This window comes from Pristis pectinata, chromosome 16 (assembly GCF_009764475.1).
Source record: "Pristis pectinata isolate sPriPec2 chromosome 16, sPriPec2.1.pri, whole genome shotgun sequence".
Classification (NCBI taxonomy): Eukaryota; Metazoa; Chordata; class Chondrichthyes; order Rhinopristiformes; family Pristidae; genus Pristis; species Pristis pectinata.
In genome coordinates, this window is record NC_067420.1 from 6,043,144 (window position 1) to 6,062,738 (window position 19,595).

General features: G+C 43.5%; 1 protein-coding gene across 5 annotated transcripts in view; it reads right to left on the reverse strand.

Annotated features, from left to right (window-relative positions):
- The window catches only part of stx16 (syntaxin 16), a 37,870-nt gene that overhangs the window by 17,216 nt on the left and 1,059 nt on the right, over nucleotides 1-19,595 (reverse strand). For 4 of the 5 annotated variants that reach the window (XM_052031266.1, XM_052031267.1, XM_052031268.1 and 1 more), the window contains exon 2: nucleotides 1,199-1,306. In XM_052031266.1, coding sequence (XP_051887226.1) covers nucleotides 1,199-1,306 — 108 coding nt within the window. Of the gene's footprint in view, nucleotides 1-1,198; nucleotides 1,307-5,680; nucleotides 5,743-19,595 lie in introns of those variants that run through there. The other variant, XM_052031269.1, reaches the window with a different exon arrangement.

The following is a 19,595-nucleotide window of genomic DNA, read 5'->3' on the forward strand; positions in this document are numbered from 1 at the left end:
AAAGGGGGAGGCAGAATCCCTCATTGTTTAAAACTGACAGGATGTGTACTTGAAGGGAAGATGGGACTAGACAGGGTTGCTCTTTTACAAGCAGCATGAACACAGTGGGCTTAATGGCCACTTTCATATAATAAACTTTCCAATGACTTCTTGCCTTTTTCTGCCTCTATACCTGCTTGAAATCTGCTCCATAAAACTCTTTCCCATCCACACAAAATTTTATTGACTTGAAACTCTCGCTATAGGTGCTGCCTGACTGGTTGCTCATTTTCAGCAATTTCTGTTTTTACACAACATGAAAAGGAGCTGTTGTGCTTATGTTTGATTCTCCCTACTCCCCATCAGAGGGAGACCCCTCATGGCCTGACACATGCATCGATCAGAGAGAGTCCCCTCATGGCCTGACACATGCATCGATCAGAGAGTCCCCTCATGGCCTGACACATGCATCGATCAGAGAATCCCCTCATGGCCTGACACATGCGTCGATCAGAGAGAGTCCCCTCATGGCCTGACACATGCGTCGATCAGAGAGAGTCCCCTCATGGCCTGACACATGCGTCGATCAGAGAGAGTCCCCTCATGGCCTGACACATGCGTCGATCAGAGAGAGTCCCCTCATGGCCTGACACATGCGTCGATCAGAGAGAGTCCCCTCATGGCCTGACACATGCGTCGATCAGAGGGAGTCTCCTCATGGCCTGACACACATAGCAGAGGAAGACTCCTCATTCCCTGACATACCGATCAGAGGGAGTTGTCCCATTTCCTAAAACATGCACTGGTCAGAAGTCTCCCCATTCCCTGATGTGCACTTGTTAGACTGAACATCCTCATTCTCTGATACATGCACCAACCAGAGTCTCCCCATTCTCTAACAGAGACTCATCCTAACATAGTCTGATCATAGACTCGCCACTTCCAGAAAGAGAACTCTTCTTTGCCTGATCATAACATGATACTGTCTCTTTCACCTGCTCACATGTCTGATTTTGGGAAGCCTTCTCGTTCCCCATCAGAAGACAACTTATGAGATTATCAGTTGATTGCACCAACTCTCTCTCTTCTCCCACCAGCCTCTCACGCCAAGTAACACATAAGTTATGAGGATTTTGAATGCTAAATAACTGGAATTTGTATGCACAACTTTTCCAGTAAAACTGTAGCTGCATCAGCCAGGGAGGTAGTCGTCACTTACTTGCTCTGCTCCATCCACCCATTTTGGAGGCAGTCCTTTGCTGACACCAATGGCAGCTTCTGGATCCAAGCTGATTCCAGACACTAAGGCCATGCGATCATTAGCAATCTGTCAACAAGGCAAACACACAGTTAGTGTCCTCTTACCAGATGTCAGACAAATACCAGTGCTTTCTAGCTGTATATCCTTCTCAGTGCTCTGGTCCCAGGGGATTATTACTCATTTAACGTCACTATATCTTCCTTCGACCAAATTGATCTCTAAACTGGATTAATGGTCTCAGGGCATAGAAAGCTCGAAATTGCACGATCCGTTTTTCAGCACAGAACCTTAGCGCTTAAAAGCTTTACGTGTTAGTACAATCCCAGCCATTGGCAGCTGATACACAGTTGAAGATCAAATGACAGTGAAGGAAATAGTACATGTCAAAAACAGTGCAAGTTATGGGTTGCAGGGCTCAGAAATGGTTCAGACTTCAGAGGTTGGGCATATTCTGTAACAATATCTCTATTGCACCCATTTGCAAAGGAAAACTGAATGTCCTGTTTGAGAGGATTATATCACAGTTTAGGTGAATGTACAATCAGTGATTTGGTTTATGGCCAAGTCAAAGTTTACACCATTACACAAGGAAAGAAAACTGGGGTGTGCTTTCAGAATGCAACCATATTTTAATTCTGTGGTCCCAATGCACTTGTAATTTGTAATGCACTAGGAATAAGAAAGTTCAATCGTCATCTCCAAACATTTCAATTTTGTCAACACTCTCAGCAGAACTCAAAATGATGCTGCACTGTGACGCCCAGAGTCTCTGAGACTGTGCCCTCCATTTTCCCAATCCACTACAGATGGAACGTGGTACCTGACTCACTGGAAGAGTCACAATCCTGATCACCTACCAATAATCCATGAAATTCATCCATCTGCTACACAATCATTCCCATTTTAGAATCCATTCATAAGTATCCCTGATATCTTTCACCCAAGTGAAGATATTTTTATTACAAGAATTTTAGATCCTAATGAATATTTGGTGTTTCTTTGTCTGTACTGCTTAATAAAATTTAGATTCACATCACCCAAGCCCCTTCCCTCTAAACTGGAGGAACTGTCTTGCTTTTTCTCAATACCAAACTGCCTGTAATGGCTTCAGTTCATTTTTACTTTCTTTCCAACATCTAACAGATTATTTTCAAAGATAAGTAGAAGACGATCCAGAACTCCTGAGAAGGGAGACACCAAACCACGAAGCAATCTCTAGAAAATTCACATCCAATTAGTCAGTGAAATATCCCCACGTTCCCAGACAGTGTGAAGACTTCACTATTACCCTACAGGATCCATTTTCCCTCTATTAATTTAATCCCATTGACAGTTCATTCTGTTCAAGCATTATTCTATCTACGTAAGACAAATAAAGACTATTAAAATAATTAGAAACTTCCTTAATGCTCAAAACACTGCAGCATATCAGGTAACTATGTTCCATGAGGCTTCTTTAATGAAAGTGCCGTCAACAAACCAAAACACCTTTATGCAAGCCCCTGTAACACAACTTAAGCTCACAAGACAATAAAAGATAGAATTTCAGATGTGCGTTGAATGGCCTCCTCCTATGTTGCAAGGAAATACGAATAAATAAGAATACACAGGGCAGGACCCTGGCGGCAGAATTCTGATGAATGAATTACAAAAATCATTAAACCATTAAGACATCAATCAGCCCATCTAGTATATGCTGGCTCTTATAAGAGTAATATCATCAGGCCCCTTCCCTTGCTCTTTCTCCACAGCACTCCAAATTATTTTCTCTCAAGTGTTACACAGTTTCAAAAGCTCCAATTAATTCTGTTCATTCATTTTACTCAATGTGGGTATAGCTGGCAAGGCCAAAATTTATAGCCCATTTCTAGTGGCACTTGATAAGGTGATGCCAAGTTATCTCCTCGAATCTCCATGTTCTTTGGAGGGGAAAGCACAGGTAGTGGTCTTTCCATGCCTCTGCTGCCTTTGTCCTTTTTAGCATAAGGGCTACAAGCTTGGACATAGTAGCCTAGATGAGCAGTTGCAGTGCACTTTGCAAATGGTACACACTGCAGCAATGAGACGGTGGTGGTGAAGGGAAGGTGTGTTTAGGTGATGGATGGACCTCCAATCAAGCCTGTTGCTTTGTCCTGGATAGTGCTTCTTCAGTTGTTGGAACTACATTATCTAGGCAAGTGAAGAGTATTCAATCATACTCCCATCTTTTGTGCCTTGTAGATGGGGAAGGGCTTTGGGATTAGGAGCTCACGGCCAGTACCAGCCTCTGAACTGCTCTTGAAGCCAAAGCATTTATGTGGCTGGTCCAATCAAGTTTCTGGTCAATGGCGATGCCCAGAAAGTTAATTGTGGGGGTCTTGGCAATGGCAATTCCACAAAGTCAGGGGTAGATGGTTAGACTTCCTCTGGTAGAGATGGTAATTTTTCAGGCACAAATATTACTTGCCACTTATCAGCAGATGCCTGTATTTTGGCTATGCCTTGCTGCACACAGACACAGATTACTTTATTAGCTAAGGGGTTGTAAATGGAATTGAACATTGTGTGATCATAAGCATACATCCCCACTTTTGACCTGATATCAGAAGGAAAGTCATTGATGAAGCAGCTGAAGATGCTTGGGCCCAGGAAATATATCCTCGTTCCTTCATTGTCACTAGGTCTAAATCCTGGAAGTCCCTTCGGAACCAGTAGCCCTGGTCTCTTCCTGACAGCCTAATTTCTATATTTTCATTTCCTGAATTATCACTGTTCTATTGCATGTTTTAAAGACAAATACAGGAGGGTCAATTAGCCATTAGGAACCCCTGAAGCAATGTCCTGGGACTGGGAATGATTGACTTCCAACAACCACAACCACCTTCCATTATCCAAGGTACAAGTCCAGCACTGGTCACCATTGATGCCCATTGACTTTGATTTTACTTGGATTCCTTGACTAAGGAAACCTAAACATCCCACTATCAATTGCTGCCTTGATATCAAGGGCCAACACTCTCACCTCACCTTTGGAATTCAGCTCTTCGGTGAAACAAACTGGGCATCGGCGAGCAGTTTATTGGTGAGTAAGTGCTACTTCATAGCACTGTTGACAACACCTTCCACCATCTTGCTGATGATTGAAAGCAGACTGATTGGATGGCAATTAGCCAGATGAGATTTATCCTGCTTTTTATGAACAGTTTCCCAGATTCTCAGGTAGATGCCAGTGCTGTAACTGTACGGGAGCAACTTGGCTAGAGGTGTGGTTAGTACAGGAGTGCAGGTCTTCAGTTCTACAGTCAGGATGTCCTTGCTCACATTGTCTTTGCTGTCTCTAGTGCTCTCAGCCATTTCATGATATCATGTCGAGTGAATCAACTGCCTACAGACTGGCTTCTGTGGTGGTGGGGATCTTGGGAGGAAGCAGAGACGGTTCAAGCACTCTACACTTCTGGATGAATGTAGTTGCGAATGTTTCAGCCTCATCTTTTGTACTCACTTTCTGGGCCCTGTAATTATTGAGCATGGGGCCATCTCCACTTTCCTTTAGCTGTTTAATTATTCAATTGCCTTTCACAACTAGATATGGTGGAATTACTTGGCTCTGTCTACTATTTTTGTAATTCAGCACACATTCAATCAAAATGGAATTTGGCATCTAATTTTTATGTACATATGTTTCTGCTTCCAGCATGCCCTTCTGTACACCTCACTGAAGTAAATGTAGTGTGAGGGATACACCTTATGGACAGTCAGTCCTACATCACCACCACACTGTGTAAAAACCTTTACCTCCCATTTTCCTGTATCTTTTGCCCAAAAATTTAAATCTGGGTCTAATGATCTTTGAACCATGCATTAAAGGGGTCAGGTTACCTTAATTTACCTTGTCTAAACCAGTCATGATCTTTTATCTCTCCACTGAAGCTCTTCTCATCCTCCTTCACTCTAAGGAGAACAATCTCATTTTCTCCAGTCTAATCAATCTCTGAAATTTCTCATCATTTGAACCATTCTAGCGAATGATGATGTCCAGGACAATTCTCAGAATGTTCAAACATACGAGCACAGATTTAGGTTTCAATCGCAAAGCCATAGGAGCACGATAGCAGGGAAACATTCGTAACTGACCAGATACAAGGTGTATTCAAGGTCACACAGAAGACGGTGAATGTTCATCATTTGGGTACACCATTGAAAATAAACGAAATCAGACTGTATTTGTAGGGCATGAGCCTTTGGTAGCTGTGCATAAATATTTTAAACTGGTATTGGTGCAATGTTTCACATCAAAGGCCAATACTGCTGAAGAAGTTGTTTTTATACAAATCCAGACTTGGTGCCTGGAGGCAATTTAGGAATTCCTGTTAAGTGTGAATTTTCAGCAGAAGATTAATCTGGGCTCTAGAACCAAAAGGTTTGCTCTTTGCAGTTTAAAAATGATAAATTGGACAGTACCTCATCCAACTCCTGCAGCGATTGGTAGCATCCATCAACCCAGCCAACCAGGAAGACCAGAGAACAGAGAACAGACACACGTTGTCAGATCGGACAGCAAGAAAAAAAAACAGTCGACAGTAAATTAACAGAACCCAGCATTCCCAATAGCTGTAGCTACTTGTACCAAGTCCAATGCCAAAGCTCAGTCAGTTAACATTTTCTGGAGAAAACCAAAATTCCTCTGAACAATGGCATTGATCCTGAAATGTTCCTCTTTCTGTCACATAGTAGAGGAGTGGAAGGAGAACTTTTAGTGAAGTTAGATTAAGTAAACTATCTAACATTGTATTTTTTTTTGGGGGGGGGTAATTACTGTACTGAGCCAGCTGAATTTGTCTGCAGAATGAAAGCTGTGCTAATAATTTAGCAATTTGCCACCACAGATCTCGCTCGTCAGCTCTTCATGGATCCCCACTAGAAGTCGTTGCTGCTCAGAGAGATTAAAATTTCTGAAGCAGCCAACACATCTCTCAGAAACATTCCTAAATATTTCATCGTCTACGAGTTACTTTTGAAGTGCAGTTTCCACCCTGTGTGCAAGTGCAATAACCATTTTGCAAACAGTGAGATCCTGCAAAAGCTCAAGACAAATAACCCATGGAACCAGGGTTTTTGATGCTGATTGAAGGTGACATATCAACCATACATTCCTCCATGGTTCTAATTAACAGCTCAGTACAATAAATTAGTAACTCCGAATGCAACACTCCCTCTGCAATTAAGTTCCAACCCAGATTACGTAGTGAAGGAAGATATTAAGCCTTCAGTAGTTTAAACATTTGCACCTTGGATACATCACCTGCACACAAGTAATACCAAGCTCTATCAACCACTAAACTGCCTCTATACTTGGACCACTAACCCAGCATCCATCACATCCTCTGAATAAGTACTGTGAAGGCCTGTCCCAATAGCCCCATAACGAACTCTATTCCTTAGACACCAACTCCATTTACTTCCTCAGCACACATCCGAATGACTGTTAGCAACTACGTTGATCTATTGCCCCTAAACTGAGCTCTCCGTAATCTGTCCATTACAGAGTCTGCCTACTTCTAACAAGGATGCTACCATGCTCCACCTTCCTCCTGTTGCTACCGAGATCCTCATATTGCTTCAGTTCCCTCCTGGCCTGACTATGCTAATTCTTCCCTGGGGTAGCTGCTCAAAACTCCTCCCACCACGTGTTTCAACACATACAGAAACTGTAATGTTCCAATTTGCAGGGGGGCCTAAAACTAGAGTCATATATTAAAAAAACACAATTAAATTAATCCAATAAATTCAGGGAAAATGTTTCTACCCAAAATGTGGTGAGAGTACAGTCCATTCTGCTACAATGAGAGATTTAGAAAATAAAATAAATGCATTTAAATAGAAGGCTGGGCTGAAACAGCAAGTTGGAAAAAGGCTGAAGGAAGACATTTGCAATGTTAACACAGGCAGAGGCGAAAGGTCTGTAAATTCAATGATGCTCACATCTTGCAGCATGTGAAATCTAACTCTGGTGACCTTATGAATCCGACACCTCAAATTCTGGTGGTTGTGTTTAAATGCCTTCCAAGCTGGTACTTTTCCTAATTCTGTAAAGTCCTGTGTCCCTTTACTTCTGCCCAGAACTCTTATGCTCGCCTGACACTGACCTTTTATGAAGCTCCTCACTTCCCCCCACGACCTGCAGCTTTGCCTTCAACAACATCATTTGCCACGTCTTATCCCCAACTTCCTTCATCATGTTTTCTGCTTTTAATATCTTCCTTAAGACTCACCTCTTTGACACCACACCTTCTGTGGCTTAACAAACATTTTGCTGATTAAGGTACAATGCTTGTCCAATATATTTCCTCGTTATCCAAAATATATAATAATGTCCCACAAGTAAATCCCTCAGCATTGCCCAGGAACCACATTCATCCTCATCCCTAGAACCCCTGCAATAATAAAATGCAGTTTGATCGAAAAATAGGATACCTATCGGTTTATAACAAGACCTAGTCAAGATCTTTAGCTCTACAGGCATAATTCTTCAACTAACAGAAAGCAGCAATGCAACACCCTGCAGCAGTACACAATACCATTCTTGTCTCAGTGATAGAACTCTCACCCTTGAATTGTTCAAACTACTGAAAACTTGAATACAAAATTTAGGCTGAGGCTCCAGTGCAGGGTTGATAATCGAGGTGCTGTTGTTTTGGATCAGACCCATTTTAGGTAGGCATGAGAGATTTCAAGGCATTACCTGAAGAAAATCAGGATAGTCTTACCAACTTCATTGCCAATATACATCTCTAACACCAAAAGAGGTTAATTTAAAAATGGTTAGGTTCCTCAACGATGATTTTGGGAGTTTGCTCTGCATAAACTGAATGGTGTTCTTCCCAACTTTAGAACCATTTTAGAAGTTACTTTGGGAATGCTTTTTGGTTGCAAAAGATGTTATGTAAATACATTCCTTTCTTTGAAGCTCCAATTTTCTCTGATCTCCGTAAGTAGAATGCTGTGGAATAATGCAAGAGGAATAAACAGCTAACAGATTCAGAATGTTCAAGTAAAACTTTGTATAAGACGCACATAAATAGTAATAAGGACTAATACATGGTCAAGGTCCTTCTTGTAATTTAATAATGTAAAGGGAAAAGTGTCAAATTTTAAAGCAATAGAAGAAAAATATATCCTGTCTTCTACATGGTACGGGACCAATCACAAAATCAAGATTCTGAATTGAATAGGTTATTTTGATTCACTAAAACTCTCGTTCAGGACCACTCTGTCAGCAACCAATTTTTTGTTTACTGCTTTTGAGAACTCAGAAGTGAGGAGTGGTAAAACCTTTTATTTCAGGCACCCAACATCAAGCATTCTCATTCAATTTTAGCAGGAGTAAAATGCAGGGAAAGCTCCCACCACACTGCCCTCACCCAAATTTAGAAGTGCCCTTCACCGTCTTGAGTGCTCTGCCATCCTGACAAGCCAGCTGTGGCCTTTCTAAATGGGATGGGTCATGTATGCTGTGGAGCGATTCCCATTAGGAATGGAGTACAGACAGTCACAACATACTTCACGTTAGGTCTTAGCCACACACCAGAAGAATGCACAAATCCCAAAATCAATACATGCAGCATATCCTTAACTTACAGATCAAACTCTACACTAACACACTTCACACTGCACACAAACCCACAGCACCAACAAATAGTGCATTTCCAAAAATGTACAGTAACTATCCAACAAATGTAATGCATATTTGACAGTTTTGTGATTAAACCAGCCAGAAATGTTCTTTTACACTTCTTCCAATTGATTTTAACAAACTGGAGGAATCTAATTTTAGAGAAAATGATAATTATTACAGTTATAAGCATGAAAAAGCATCAGAAACAAACTTCCCCCTAGAACTTTTATAGTACAATTTTCTTTACTAATTAATTTTTGAAGAGGTTAGCACCAACTTGGGGCGGCACTCAGCTCAGCAGAGGTCACTGTATAATCACCAAGAAGAAAAAGTTCTGCTAATTTTCTCCTGTTCCTAACCCAAAGGCTCCTTGGCCAATATAATGCTCCCCTTTTTGTTGCTCTGTTGTGGCTTTTAACTTCATAAAGAACGCTCAAGATTTACAATTATTTGCCATGGTATTAGCTAATTCCCACTGATATTAATAATTTTGCTGCTATTGTAAGGTCATGCAACAGTCTAAAGTGCAATAGGAATGGTTCTGGGCAAGGTTCACAGATCACAAGGAGGGTCCATTGACTAAATACACAACCTTCACGTCAGGTTCTGAGCCCAAGTCCAATGCAGCGCACAGGTATTATTTTATGTGATACACAAGGTTGCTGTCACTCAACAATAAACTAAACAAGCTGTTATTAAGTAATTGCAGACAGCAATAGGATAAGCAGCAATTAAAGAATAAATCTTGCAAAAGTTCGAAGTTTATCACAGACCCTGCACCACCTCAGATACGTCACTGAACGCCTATAGCTTTAATCTAAAACCCCCGGGCCTAATCATACTGTCTTCCTGCCAACTCAAACCCTTCCTCTCTCTCCATCACAGTAAGCAACTCCCAATCCAAAAATCAAGAAGAAATTTAAATTTTCTTGAACAAACTTCTCAGACATTTTTGATATTGGTGATGGTTTTATTATTTTGGTTTTAGTTTTTAAATGCTGGTGGTTACATTGCCATTGTTGTGGCTTCAGTTTATTTCTTTGTGTTTTAAAGTTTGTAATAACTAATTTTTAACAATTTAAATGCTTCAACATATTAAATGATGTAAAAAAAAACTCTGTAACTAACCAAACGTCTAGACTCTGGCTCTACTCAAGATGGGTGACCTCCATATTTGTGTCTTTAACTGATTTTGAGCGACCTCAAGACAAAATTTGACACATCGCACTGTAATTGTCACAGATTCAGCCTTGATCCTTGAAGCCAAATCAGATTATGCTGTTTGAGTTATTGTCATGTTCCAATTAACATCAGTGCCCAAGGTTCCCCAATCCTTCATGGAAATGTAATAGCAACTTATTTGTCAGTATTTATCCCTCAAAACCAACATCAGAAAAAAGGTTTCACTCTCCACAGATGCTGCATGATCTGTTGATTATTTCCACCATTTTGTGTTTTTATTTCAGTGAAACAGGTAATGTTTATAATAGCTATTTGTGGAACTTCGTTGCATTTTTTAAATTCAATTCTAAGATGTGAGCTTCACCAGCAAGGCAAACATTTATTAACCATCCTTAACTGCCCTTGAGTTAAAGATGAACTGTCCAAGGTGGGGAGCCATCTATTTGAATCACGGCTGTCTTTTTCATGAAGACACACGTACAGGGCTGTTGACAGAGATGTCCAGCATTTAGATGCAGCAATACATTTCCAAATCAGTTTTATGTGCCATTTTTCTTTTAGGTGGAAGATGTTGTGGGTTTAGGAAATTCTCTCAAAGTAGCCATAGTGAGCAACTACAATGCTTTTTGCAGACGGTACACACTATAGCCACAACATGCCTTGGTAGCCTGAATCTTCAGGATAGTGGATGGTGTGCCAATTACGCAAACTGCTTTGTTTTGAGCTACTTAAGTGTTGGAGCTGTACTTATCCAGGCAAGTGAGAAGAATTCATTCCCCCCCTCGCCCCCAAGATATTGATGATGGAGAGACTCACCAATGGTAATTCCATCCAATGATAGGGATAAGTGGTCCGATTCTCTTGTTAGTGACAGTCACTGCCTGGCATTTGTGGTGCAAATGTTATTTGGAATTGAACTTAGAACATAAAACACTACAGCACAGTACAGGCCCTTCGGCCCACAATGTTGTGCCGACATTTTATCCTGCTCTAAGATCTATCTAACCCTTTCCTCCCACATAGCCCCCTATTTTCCTATCATTCATGTGTCTATCTAAGAGCCTCTTAAATGCCCCTAATGTATCTGCCCCCACAACCTCTGCAGGCAGTGCGTTCCACACACCCACCACTCTCTGTGAAAAAAAACTTACCCCTGACAGCCCCCTTATACCTTCCTCCAATCACTTTAAAATTATGTCCCCTTGTGTTAGCCATTGTCGCCCTGGGAAAAAGTCCCTGACTGTCCACTCCATCTATGCCTCTTATCATCTTGTACACCTCTATTAAGTCACCTCTCATCCTCCTTCTCTCCAAAGAGAAAAGCCCTAGCTCGCTCAACCTATCCTCATAAGACATGCTCTCCAGTCCAGGCAGCATCCTGGTAAATCTCCTCCGTGTCCCCTCTAAAGCTTCCACATCCTTCCTATAATGAGGCAACCAGAACTGAACACAATACTCCAAGTGTGGTCTGACCAGAGTTCTATAGAGCTGCAACATCACCTCGCGGCCCTTGAACTCAATACCCCGACTAATGAAGGCCAACACACCATACGCCTTCTTAACAACCCTATCGACCTGCGTGGCAACCTTGAGGGATCCATGGACGTGGACTTAATTCAACAATCAGCAAAAATGCACATTTCTGATGTGATGGAGGGAAGATGGATGGGCACTTGATGGTCAGCATGGACAATGTGGACTGAAGGGCCTGTTTTTATGGAGTATAGGTCTATGACTGATGAAGATGGTTGGGCCCCAAGTCACAATACATCCTGCAGCAATGTCCTGGGACTGACCTCCAAAAACCACAGTAATCTTCCTGTGTCAATTACAGCCACTGGAAAGTTTTTTCTTTCCCCGGGTTTAAGCTTCACTTTGATTCTGCACTTGCTCAAATGATGTATTGATGCCAAGATCAGGCATGCTCACCTCATCTCTGGAGTTCAGTTCTTTGATCCACAGCCACACCAAGGCTGTAATGAGGTTTGAAGCTGAGTGATCCAGGCAAAGCCTAAACTGAAATTAAGACAAAAAATACTGGAAGCACTTGACAGGCCAAACAGAATCTGAAGAGGGATCTTGGACCTGAAATGTTAACAATGAATCTCTTTCCACTGATGCTGACTGACCTGCTATGCATATCCAGCATGTTCCATTGTTATTTGAGATCTCCAGCGCCCTACATTTTCTGCGATTTTTAAAACTAAAACTGAGCATCAGTGAGCACGTCCTGAAGAAAGGTCTCAACCAGAAATGTCGACTCTCCATTTCCCTCCATAGATGCTGCCTGACCCACTGAGTTCCTGTGTTGCATCAGTGAACATGTTTTTGGTAATCATCACCATCGTTTTGCAGATAGGTTGGTGGTCTAATAGAGTAGTTATTATTTTCTTTCATTCATTCAAGGGAGCCAGCATTTAATTGCCCTTGAGAAGCCGGTGGTAAGCTGCCTTCTTGAACCACTGCAGTCCTTGAGATGCGCTAAACCCATAAATCTGTTAAGATTGTAATTGTTCAGCATTTTGTGGGCAGGAAGTACCAGGATAATCTTCCACTTCATTAAGTAGATGCCATTGTTGCCAGGACTTGAACCGCTTGGCTGGAAGTGTAACTAGCTCTGGAAGAAAGGTCTTGTGCACTGAAGCTGAGAAGTTATTTGGTCCTGCAGCCTTTGTTATATTTAGTGTAAGCAGTTGTTTCTTCATATCACATGCAGTGAATCAAATTAGCTGAAGGCTTCTTTCTGTGATGGTGGGGACTGCTTTGGCTAAAGGATCATCAACCTGCTTTTCTAGGTGAAAATCTTTACGAATACTCCAGCTTTGTCTCTTGCACGCATGTGCTGGGCTCTGTTGTTCAGGACGAGAATATTCTTGAAGGCTCCTTCTATTCCCATCACTCTCCCACCTGTATAATTGCTCATCGCCCTTCATGATGCGACAAGGCTGCAGGAATTTGAGCTGATCCAATGGTTATGGGATTGTTTAGCGATACTGCACAATGCCTTTACTGTTTAACATGAACTTAATTCTGTGTTGCAGCTTCTACAGATTGGCGTGTCCTTTTACGTACACTGGTGGCTAGTCCTTATAGCCTCTTCCACATTCCTCACTGAGCCAAGATTGGTCCCATATCTTGATGGAAAAGACAGAGTGAGGGATATGCCAAGCCAAGAGGGTGTAAGTTGTAAAGGAATATCAGTTCTGCTGTTGATGATGCCTCATAGATGTTCAAATACAGCCTTTAAAATTTTGTCCAGGTCATTTAGCTTATTGAACTTCCCAGTGCTGTTGTGGAATTTGAATTTGTCTCCAGATTGTTGGTCCAGGCCTCTGGATTAATAGCCCAGTAAACTAACCACAATACCACTGATTCCTATATAGAGCAGTTTGTAGACATCAAAAGTGCTTCACAGGCTGCAAAACATCTTGAGACGTCCTTAAGACAAAAAAGGAGCTGTATAAATATAAGATGATCTAACAAAGCCAGCAGTCAACATCTCCAAGGATCTGTCCTGGACCTAACACATTGATGCAATCATGAAGAAGGCACACCAGCGGCTGTACTTTGTTAGAAGTTTGAGGAGATTTGGTATGTCACCAAAGACCCTTGCAAATTTCTACAGATGTACAGTGGAGAGCATTCTGACTGGTTGCATCACAGCCTGGTATGGAGGCTCCAATGCACAGGATCGCAAGAGGCTGCAGAGGGTTGTAGACTCAGCCAGCTCCAACACAGGCATAACCCTCTCCCCACCATCGAGGACATCTTCAAGAGGCGGTGCCTCAAGAAGGCAGCATCCATCATTAAGGACCTTCACCTCAACATGCCCTCTTCTCGTTACTACCATCGGGGAGGAGGTACAGGAGCCTGAAGACCCATACTCAATGACTCAAGAACAGCTTCTTCCCCTCCGCCATCAGATTTTTGAACAGTCCGTGAACCCATGAACACTACCTCATTATTCTTTTTTTTGCACTATTTATTTTGTAATTCATAGTAATTTTGTGTCTTTGCACTGTAGAGCTGCCACAAAGCAACAAGTTTCATGTCATATAAGGCAGTGAGGCTTTAGCTGAGAGTTGCAAGAGACCAAATGTTAGTCAAGGTTCCAACTGAAGGCTCGAACAAGACAGAGACCTTCACTGTGCAAATGTGGTACCACATGGAGAGAGAGGAGGCATCTAAAATGCCCTCTTGCCCCATAAGGGGATCTCAAGTTCTTTCTATCACTCACTAGAGCCTAATGCCTACATAGTGAAATGCATTATGTCCTCCGACCACCAAGTCATGGAGGGGGAAGGAGTAGATAGTAAGGTCCTGGCAGAAACAAGGGGAAGACAAAAAGAAATGGAATTACTCATAAGATCAATAGGCATCTGCGGAGACAGAAGTAGGATGAACTTTTCAAGTTAACGAGCTTTCATCAGAACTGATGGAGAGGGGAAATCCTTGTCAGTGCAATGAATAGACTTCACTTCAGTGAATATACTCATTTTCACCCACTTTCCTGCTCACTCCAGGACCATGGGGAAGAAATTCCCCGTTAATGTGACTTGTAAATTATATATTAAATACATTTATGAAAACTAAATTCATTGCTAAAAATGATTTGCCTGTGTAGATGAGGCTGTTAGTGAAATAAACAGGTAGATGAGAAAAAGTGTGCATTAAGATAGATTTTGGGAAGATTGAAAGGAGGCAGTTCATGACAGCTGAAGTTCAAAGGGAGGGAAAAGCGATAACTGGTAGGTCTTTAATTTCCAATTGTGGGATAATTCTGTGAAAAGATTAACTTGGCGCCATAAACAATGCTTGTGCTTTATAAATTATTCCTTTTAAACATGTCCATGAGCTCTCACAATTAGCATTGTATGTATATGATGCTATGAGTGCACACACTGACATTAATGGCATGCAAGCGAATTGCAAAGCAGCAGTGTGCATTGTAGCTGCAAGTGGATGGAAGCTGGCAGACAAGAGGCAGGGCCATGTCTCACTGCTCTTAAAATGAGTGGCCTACTGGGTCACTTCAGAGGGCATTTAACAGTCAACAACACTGATAGGTCCACAGCCACATACTGGTCAAACCGGGAAAGTATGGCAGATTTCCTCCCCTAACAGACATCGGTAAACCAGATGTGCTTTTTCAACATGCCAATAATTTTGTGATCATTCCAAATGACGCTTCTTTTTTAAAAAAAAATCTTCAGAATTAACTAAGTTTAAATTCCACAACTGACATGGTTGGATTGGAACTCAGGTCACTAGATTACTAGTTTGGTAGTCTAACCACTAAAAAACTGTGCCACCATGTACCTGGTATGATGATAATCCCAAAATTTTGGGCCTTAAAATAATGAAATATATAAAAATCCCAGAACCCAGATCCTGTGGATATTCTGATATGTAGTAATCCCAGGTCACCAAACTGTTGATATACCGACATATTATGCCTGTGCATATAGTGATTAAAAAAAACCACTGGATATACTGATATACAGTTGCACCTAAACCCTGAGCCTGTGATATCTAATCCCAGTGTCCTGTGGTTATACCGATGTATAATAATCCCTGTACAATGATCCTGTGAATAACAATAATCACAGAGCCCTGGCAATTGACATACTGAAGTATAATGATCCCAGAACCCTGTCAGCCAATATACAGATGTATAATCCCAGGACCCCACCAGTCAATATACTGATGCATAATAATCCCACATTACTGAACATTTGAAATACTGACACGTAATCATCCCTGTGTATTATCCCTGTGTTAATACACACATATATATCTATTAATCCCAGATTCCTCTGGTTATACCAATACATAATTACAAAATCCTGTCACAGTGACATATACACTGGCATGGAAATGTTTGGGCACCCCTGTTCAAAATTTGTGTTACTGTGAATAGCTAAGCGAGTAAAAGATAACCTGATTTCCAAAAGGCATAAAATTAAAGATGAAACATTTCTTTAATATGTTAAGCAAGATTACTTTTTTATTTCCATCTTTTACAGTTTCAAAATAACAAAAAAGGAAAAGGGCCCGAAGCAAAAGTTTGGGCACCCTGCATGGTTAGCACTTAGTAACACCCCCTTTGGCAAGTATCACAGCTTCTAAACGCTTTCTGTAGCCAGCTAAGAGTCTTTCAATTCTTGTTTGGGGGATTTTCGCCCATCCTTCCTTGCAAAAGGCTTCTAATTCTGTGAAATTCTTGGGCCGTCTTGCAATGCACCGCTCTTTTGAGGTCTATCCAGAGATCTTCGATGATGTTTAGGTCAGGGGACTGTGAGGGCCATGGCAAAACCTTCAGCTTGTGCCTCTTGAGGTAGTCCATTGTGGATTTTGACGTGTGTTTAGAATCGTTATCCTGTTGAAGAAGCCATCCTCTTTTCATCTTCAGCTTTTTTACAGACGGTGTGATGTTTGCTTCCAGAATTTGCTGGTATTTAATTGAATTCATTCTTCCCTCTACCTGTGAAATGCTCCCCGTGCCACGGGCTGCAACACAAGCCCAAAGCATGATCGATCCACCCCCGTGCTTAACAGTTGGAGAGGTGTTCTTTTCATGAAATGCTGCACCCTTTTTTCTCCAAACATACCTTTGCTCATTATGGCCAAAAAGTTCTATTTTAACTTCATCAGTCCACAGGACTTGTTTCCAAAATGCATCAGGCTTGTTTAGATGTTCCTTTGAAAACTTCTGACGCTGAATTTTGTGGTGAGGACGCAGGAAAGGTTTTCTTCTGATGACTCTTCCATGAAGGTCATATTTGTGCAGGTGTTGCTGCACAGTAGAACAGTGCAACACCACTCCAGAGTCTGCTAAATCTTCCTGAAGGTCTCTTGCAGTCAAACGGGGGTTTTGATTTGCTTTTCTAGCAATCCTACGAGCAGTTCTCTCGAAACGTTTTCTTGGTCTTCCAGATCTCAACTTGACCTCCACCGTTCCTGTTAACTGCCATTTCATAATTACATTATGAACTGAGGAAACGGCTACCTGAAAACGCTTTGCTATCTTCTTATAGCCTTCCCCTGCTTTGTGGGCATCATTTATGTTAACTTTCAGAGTGCCAGGCAGCTGCTTAGAGGAGCCCATGGCTGCTGATTGTTGGGACAAGGTTTGAGGAGTCAGGGTATTTATAAAGCTCTGAAATTTGCATCACCTGGCCTTTCTTAATGATGACTGTGAACAAGCCATAGCCCTAACAAGCTAATGAAGGTCTGAGACCTTGGTAAAAGTTATCTGATAGCTCAAATCTCTTGGGGTGCCCTAACTTTTGCATGGTGCTCCTTTCCCTTTCTTCCACTCTAAAGTTGTACAAAACAAAAATAATACACTAATCTTGCTTAAAATGTTGAAAAGAATGTGTCATCTTTAACTTTATGACTTTTGGAGATCAGTTCATCTTCTACTCACTTAACTATTCACAGTAACAGAAATTTTGACCAGGGGTGGCCAAACTTTTGCATGCCACTGTATATAGTAACTCCAGAGCCCTGACTCTGTGGCTATTTTATAATCCCGGAGTTTTAACTGTGCTAATAATATGTAATAGTCTCAGATCCCTAAATTCTAAGGGTAAATTGATATAAAATAATCAAGCCCTGACTCTGTAATAACCCATCGTCCTGACTCTGTCGATCTATAATCTCAGAGCCTTGACATTCAGGATAGGCTAATATATATTAACCCCAGAACCCTGTCATATGGGATATGCTTCCCCGACTCTGTGAGTAGATTGATATTTCCACATCAGAATCCTATCCCTGTGGATACACCAGGTACCAGTACCCAGAGCCCTGTGGATACACCGGGTATCAGTGCCCAGAGCCTTGCTCATGGATACCCCGGGTACCAGTACCCAGAGTCCTGTGGATACACTGGGTACCAGTATCCAGACCCCTGCCCCGTGGATACACCGGGTACCAGTACCCAGAACCCTGTAGATACACTAGGTACCAGTACCCAGACCCCTGCCCCATGGATACACCGGGTACCAGCAAACAGACACCTGCCCCGTGGATACACCAGGTACCAGTACCCAGAACCCTGTGGATACCCTGGGTACCAGTGCCCAGAGCCCCGCCCCGTGGATACACCCGGTACCAGCACCAAGAGCCCCATGGGTACACTGGGTACCAGTACCCAGAGCCCTGCCCTGTGGATACACCGGGTACCAGTACCCAGAACCCTCCCCCGTGGATACACCGGGTACCAGTACCCAGAACCCTCCCCCGTGGATACACCGGGTACCAGTACCCAGAACCCTCCCCCGTGGATACACCGGGTACCAGTACCCAGAACCCTCCCCCGTGGATACACTGGGTACCAGTACCCAGAACCCTGTGGATACCTCGGGTACCAGTACCCAGACCCCTGCCCATGGATGCTCCAGGTACCAGTACCCAGAGCCCTGCCCCATGGATACCCTGGGTACCAGTACCCAGACCCCTGCCCCATGGATACCCCGGGTACCAGTACCCAGAGCCCTGCCCCATGGATACCTCAGGTAACAGTGCCCAGAGCCCTGTGGCTACCCCCGGGTACCAGTGCCCAGAGCCCTGTGGCTACCCCTGGGTACCAGTGCCCAGAGCCCTGCCCGATGGATACCCTGGGTACCAGTGCCCAGAGCCCTGTGGCTACCCCCGGGTACCAGTGCCCAGAGCCCTGCCCCATAGATACCCTGGGTAACAGTGCCCAGAGCCCTGCCCCATGGATACCCTGGGTACCAGTGCCCAGAGCCCTGCCACATGGATACCCCGGGTAACAGTGCCCAGAGACCTATACCAACCCCCAGGGACCAGTGCCCAGAGCCCTGCCCGATGGATACCCTGGGTACCAGTGCCCAGAGCCCTGTGGCTACCCCCGGGTACCAGTGCCCAGAGCCCTGCCCCGTGGATACCTCAGGTACCAGTGCCAGAGCCCTGCCCCATGGATACCCCAGGTACCAGTGCCCAGAGCCCTATAGCTACCCCCAGGTACCAGTGCCCAGAGCCCTGCCCCATGGATACCCCGGGTACCAGTACCCAGAGCCCTGCCCCATGGATACCCCGGGTACCAGTGCCCAGAGCCCTGCCCCATGGATACCCCGGGTACCAGCGCCCAGAGCCCTGCCCCATGGATACCCTGGGTACCAGTACCCAGACCCCTGCCCCATGGATACTACCAGCGCCCAGAGCCCTGCCCCATGGATACCCCGGATACCAGTACCCAGAGCCCTGTGGTTACCCCCAGGTACCAGTACCCAGACCCCTGCCCCATGGATACCCCAGGTACCAGTGCCCAGAGCCCTGCCCCATGGATGCCCTGGGTACCAGTGCCCAGAGCCCTGTGGTTACCCCCAGGTACCAGTGCCCAGAGCCCTGCCCCATGGATACCCCGGGTACCAGTACCCAGAGCCCTGCCCCATGGATACCCCGGGTACCAGTGCCCAGAGCCCTGCCCCATGGATACCCTGGGTACCAGTGCCCAGAGCCCTGCCCCATGGATACCCCAGGTACCAGTGC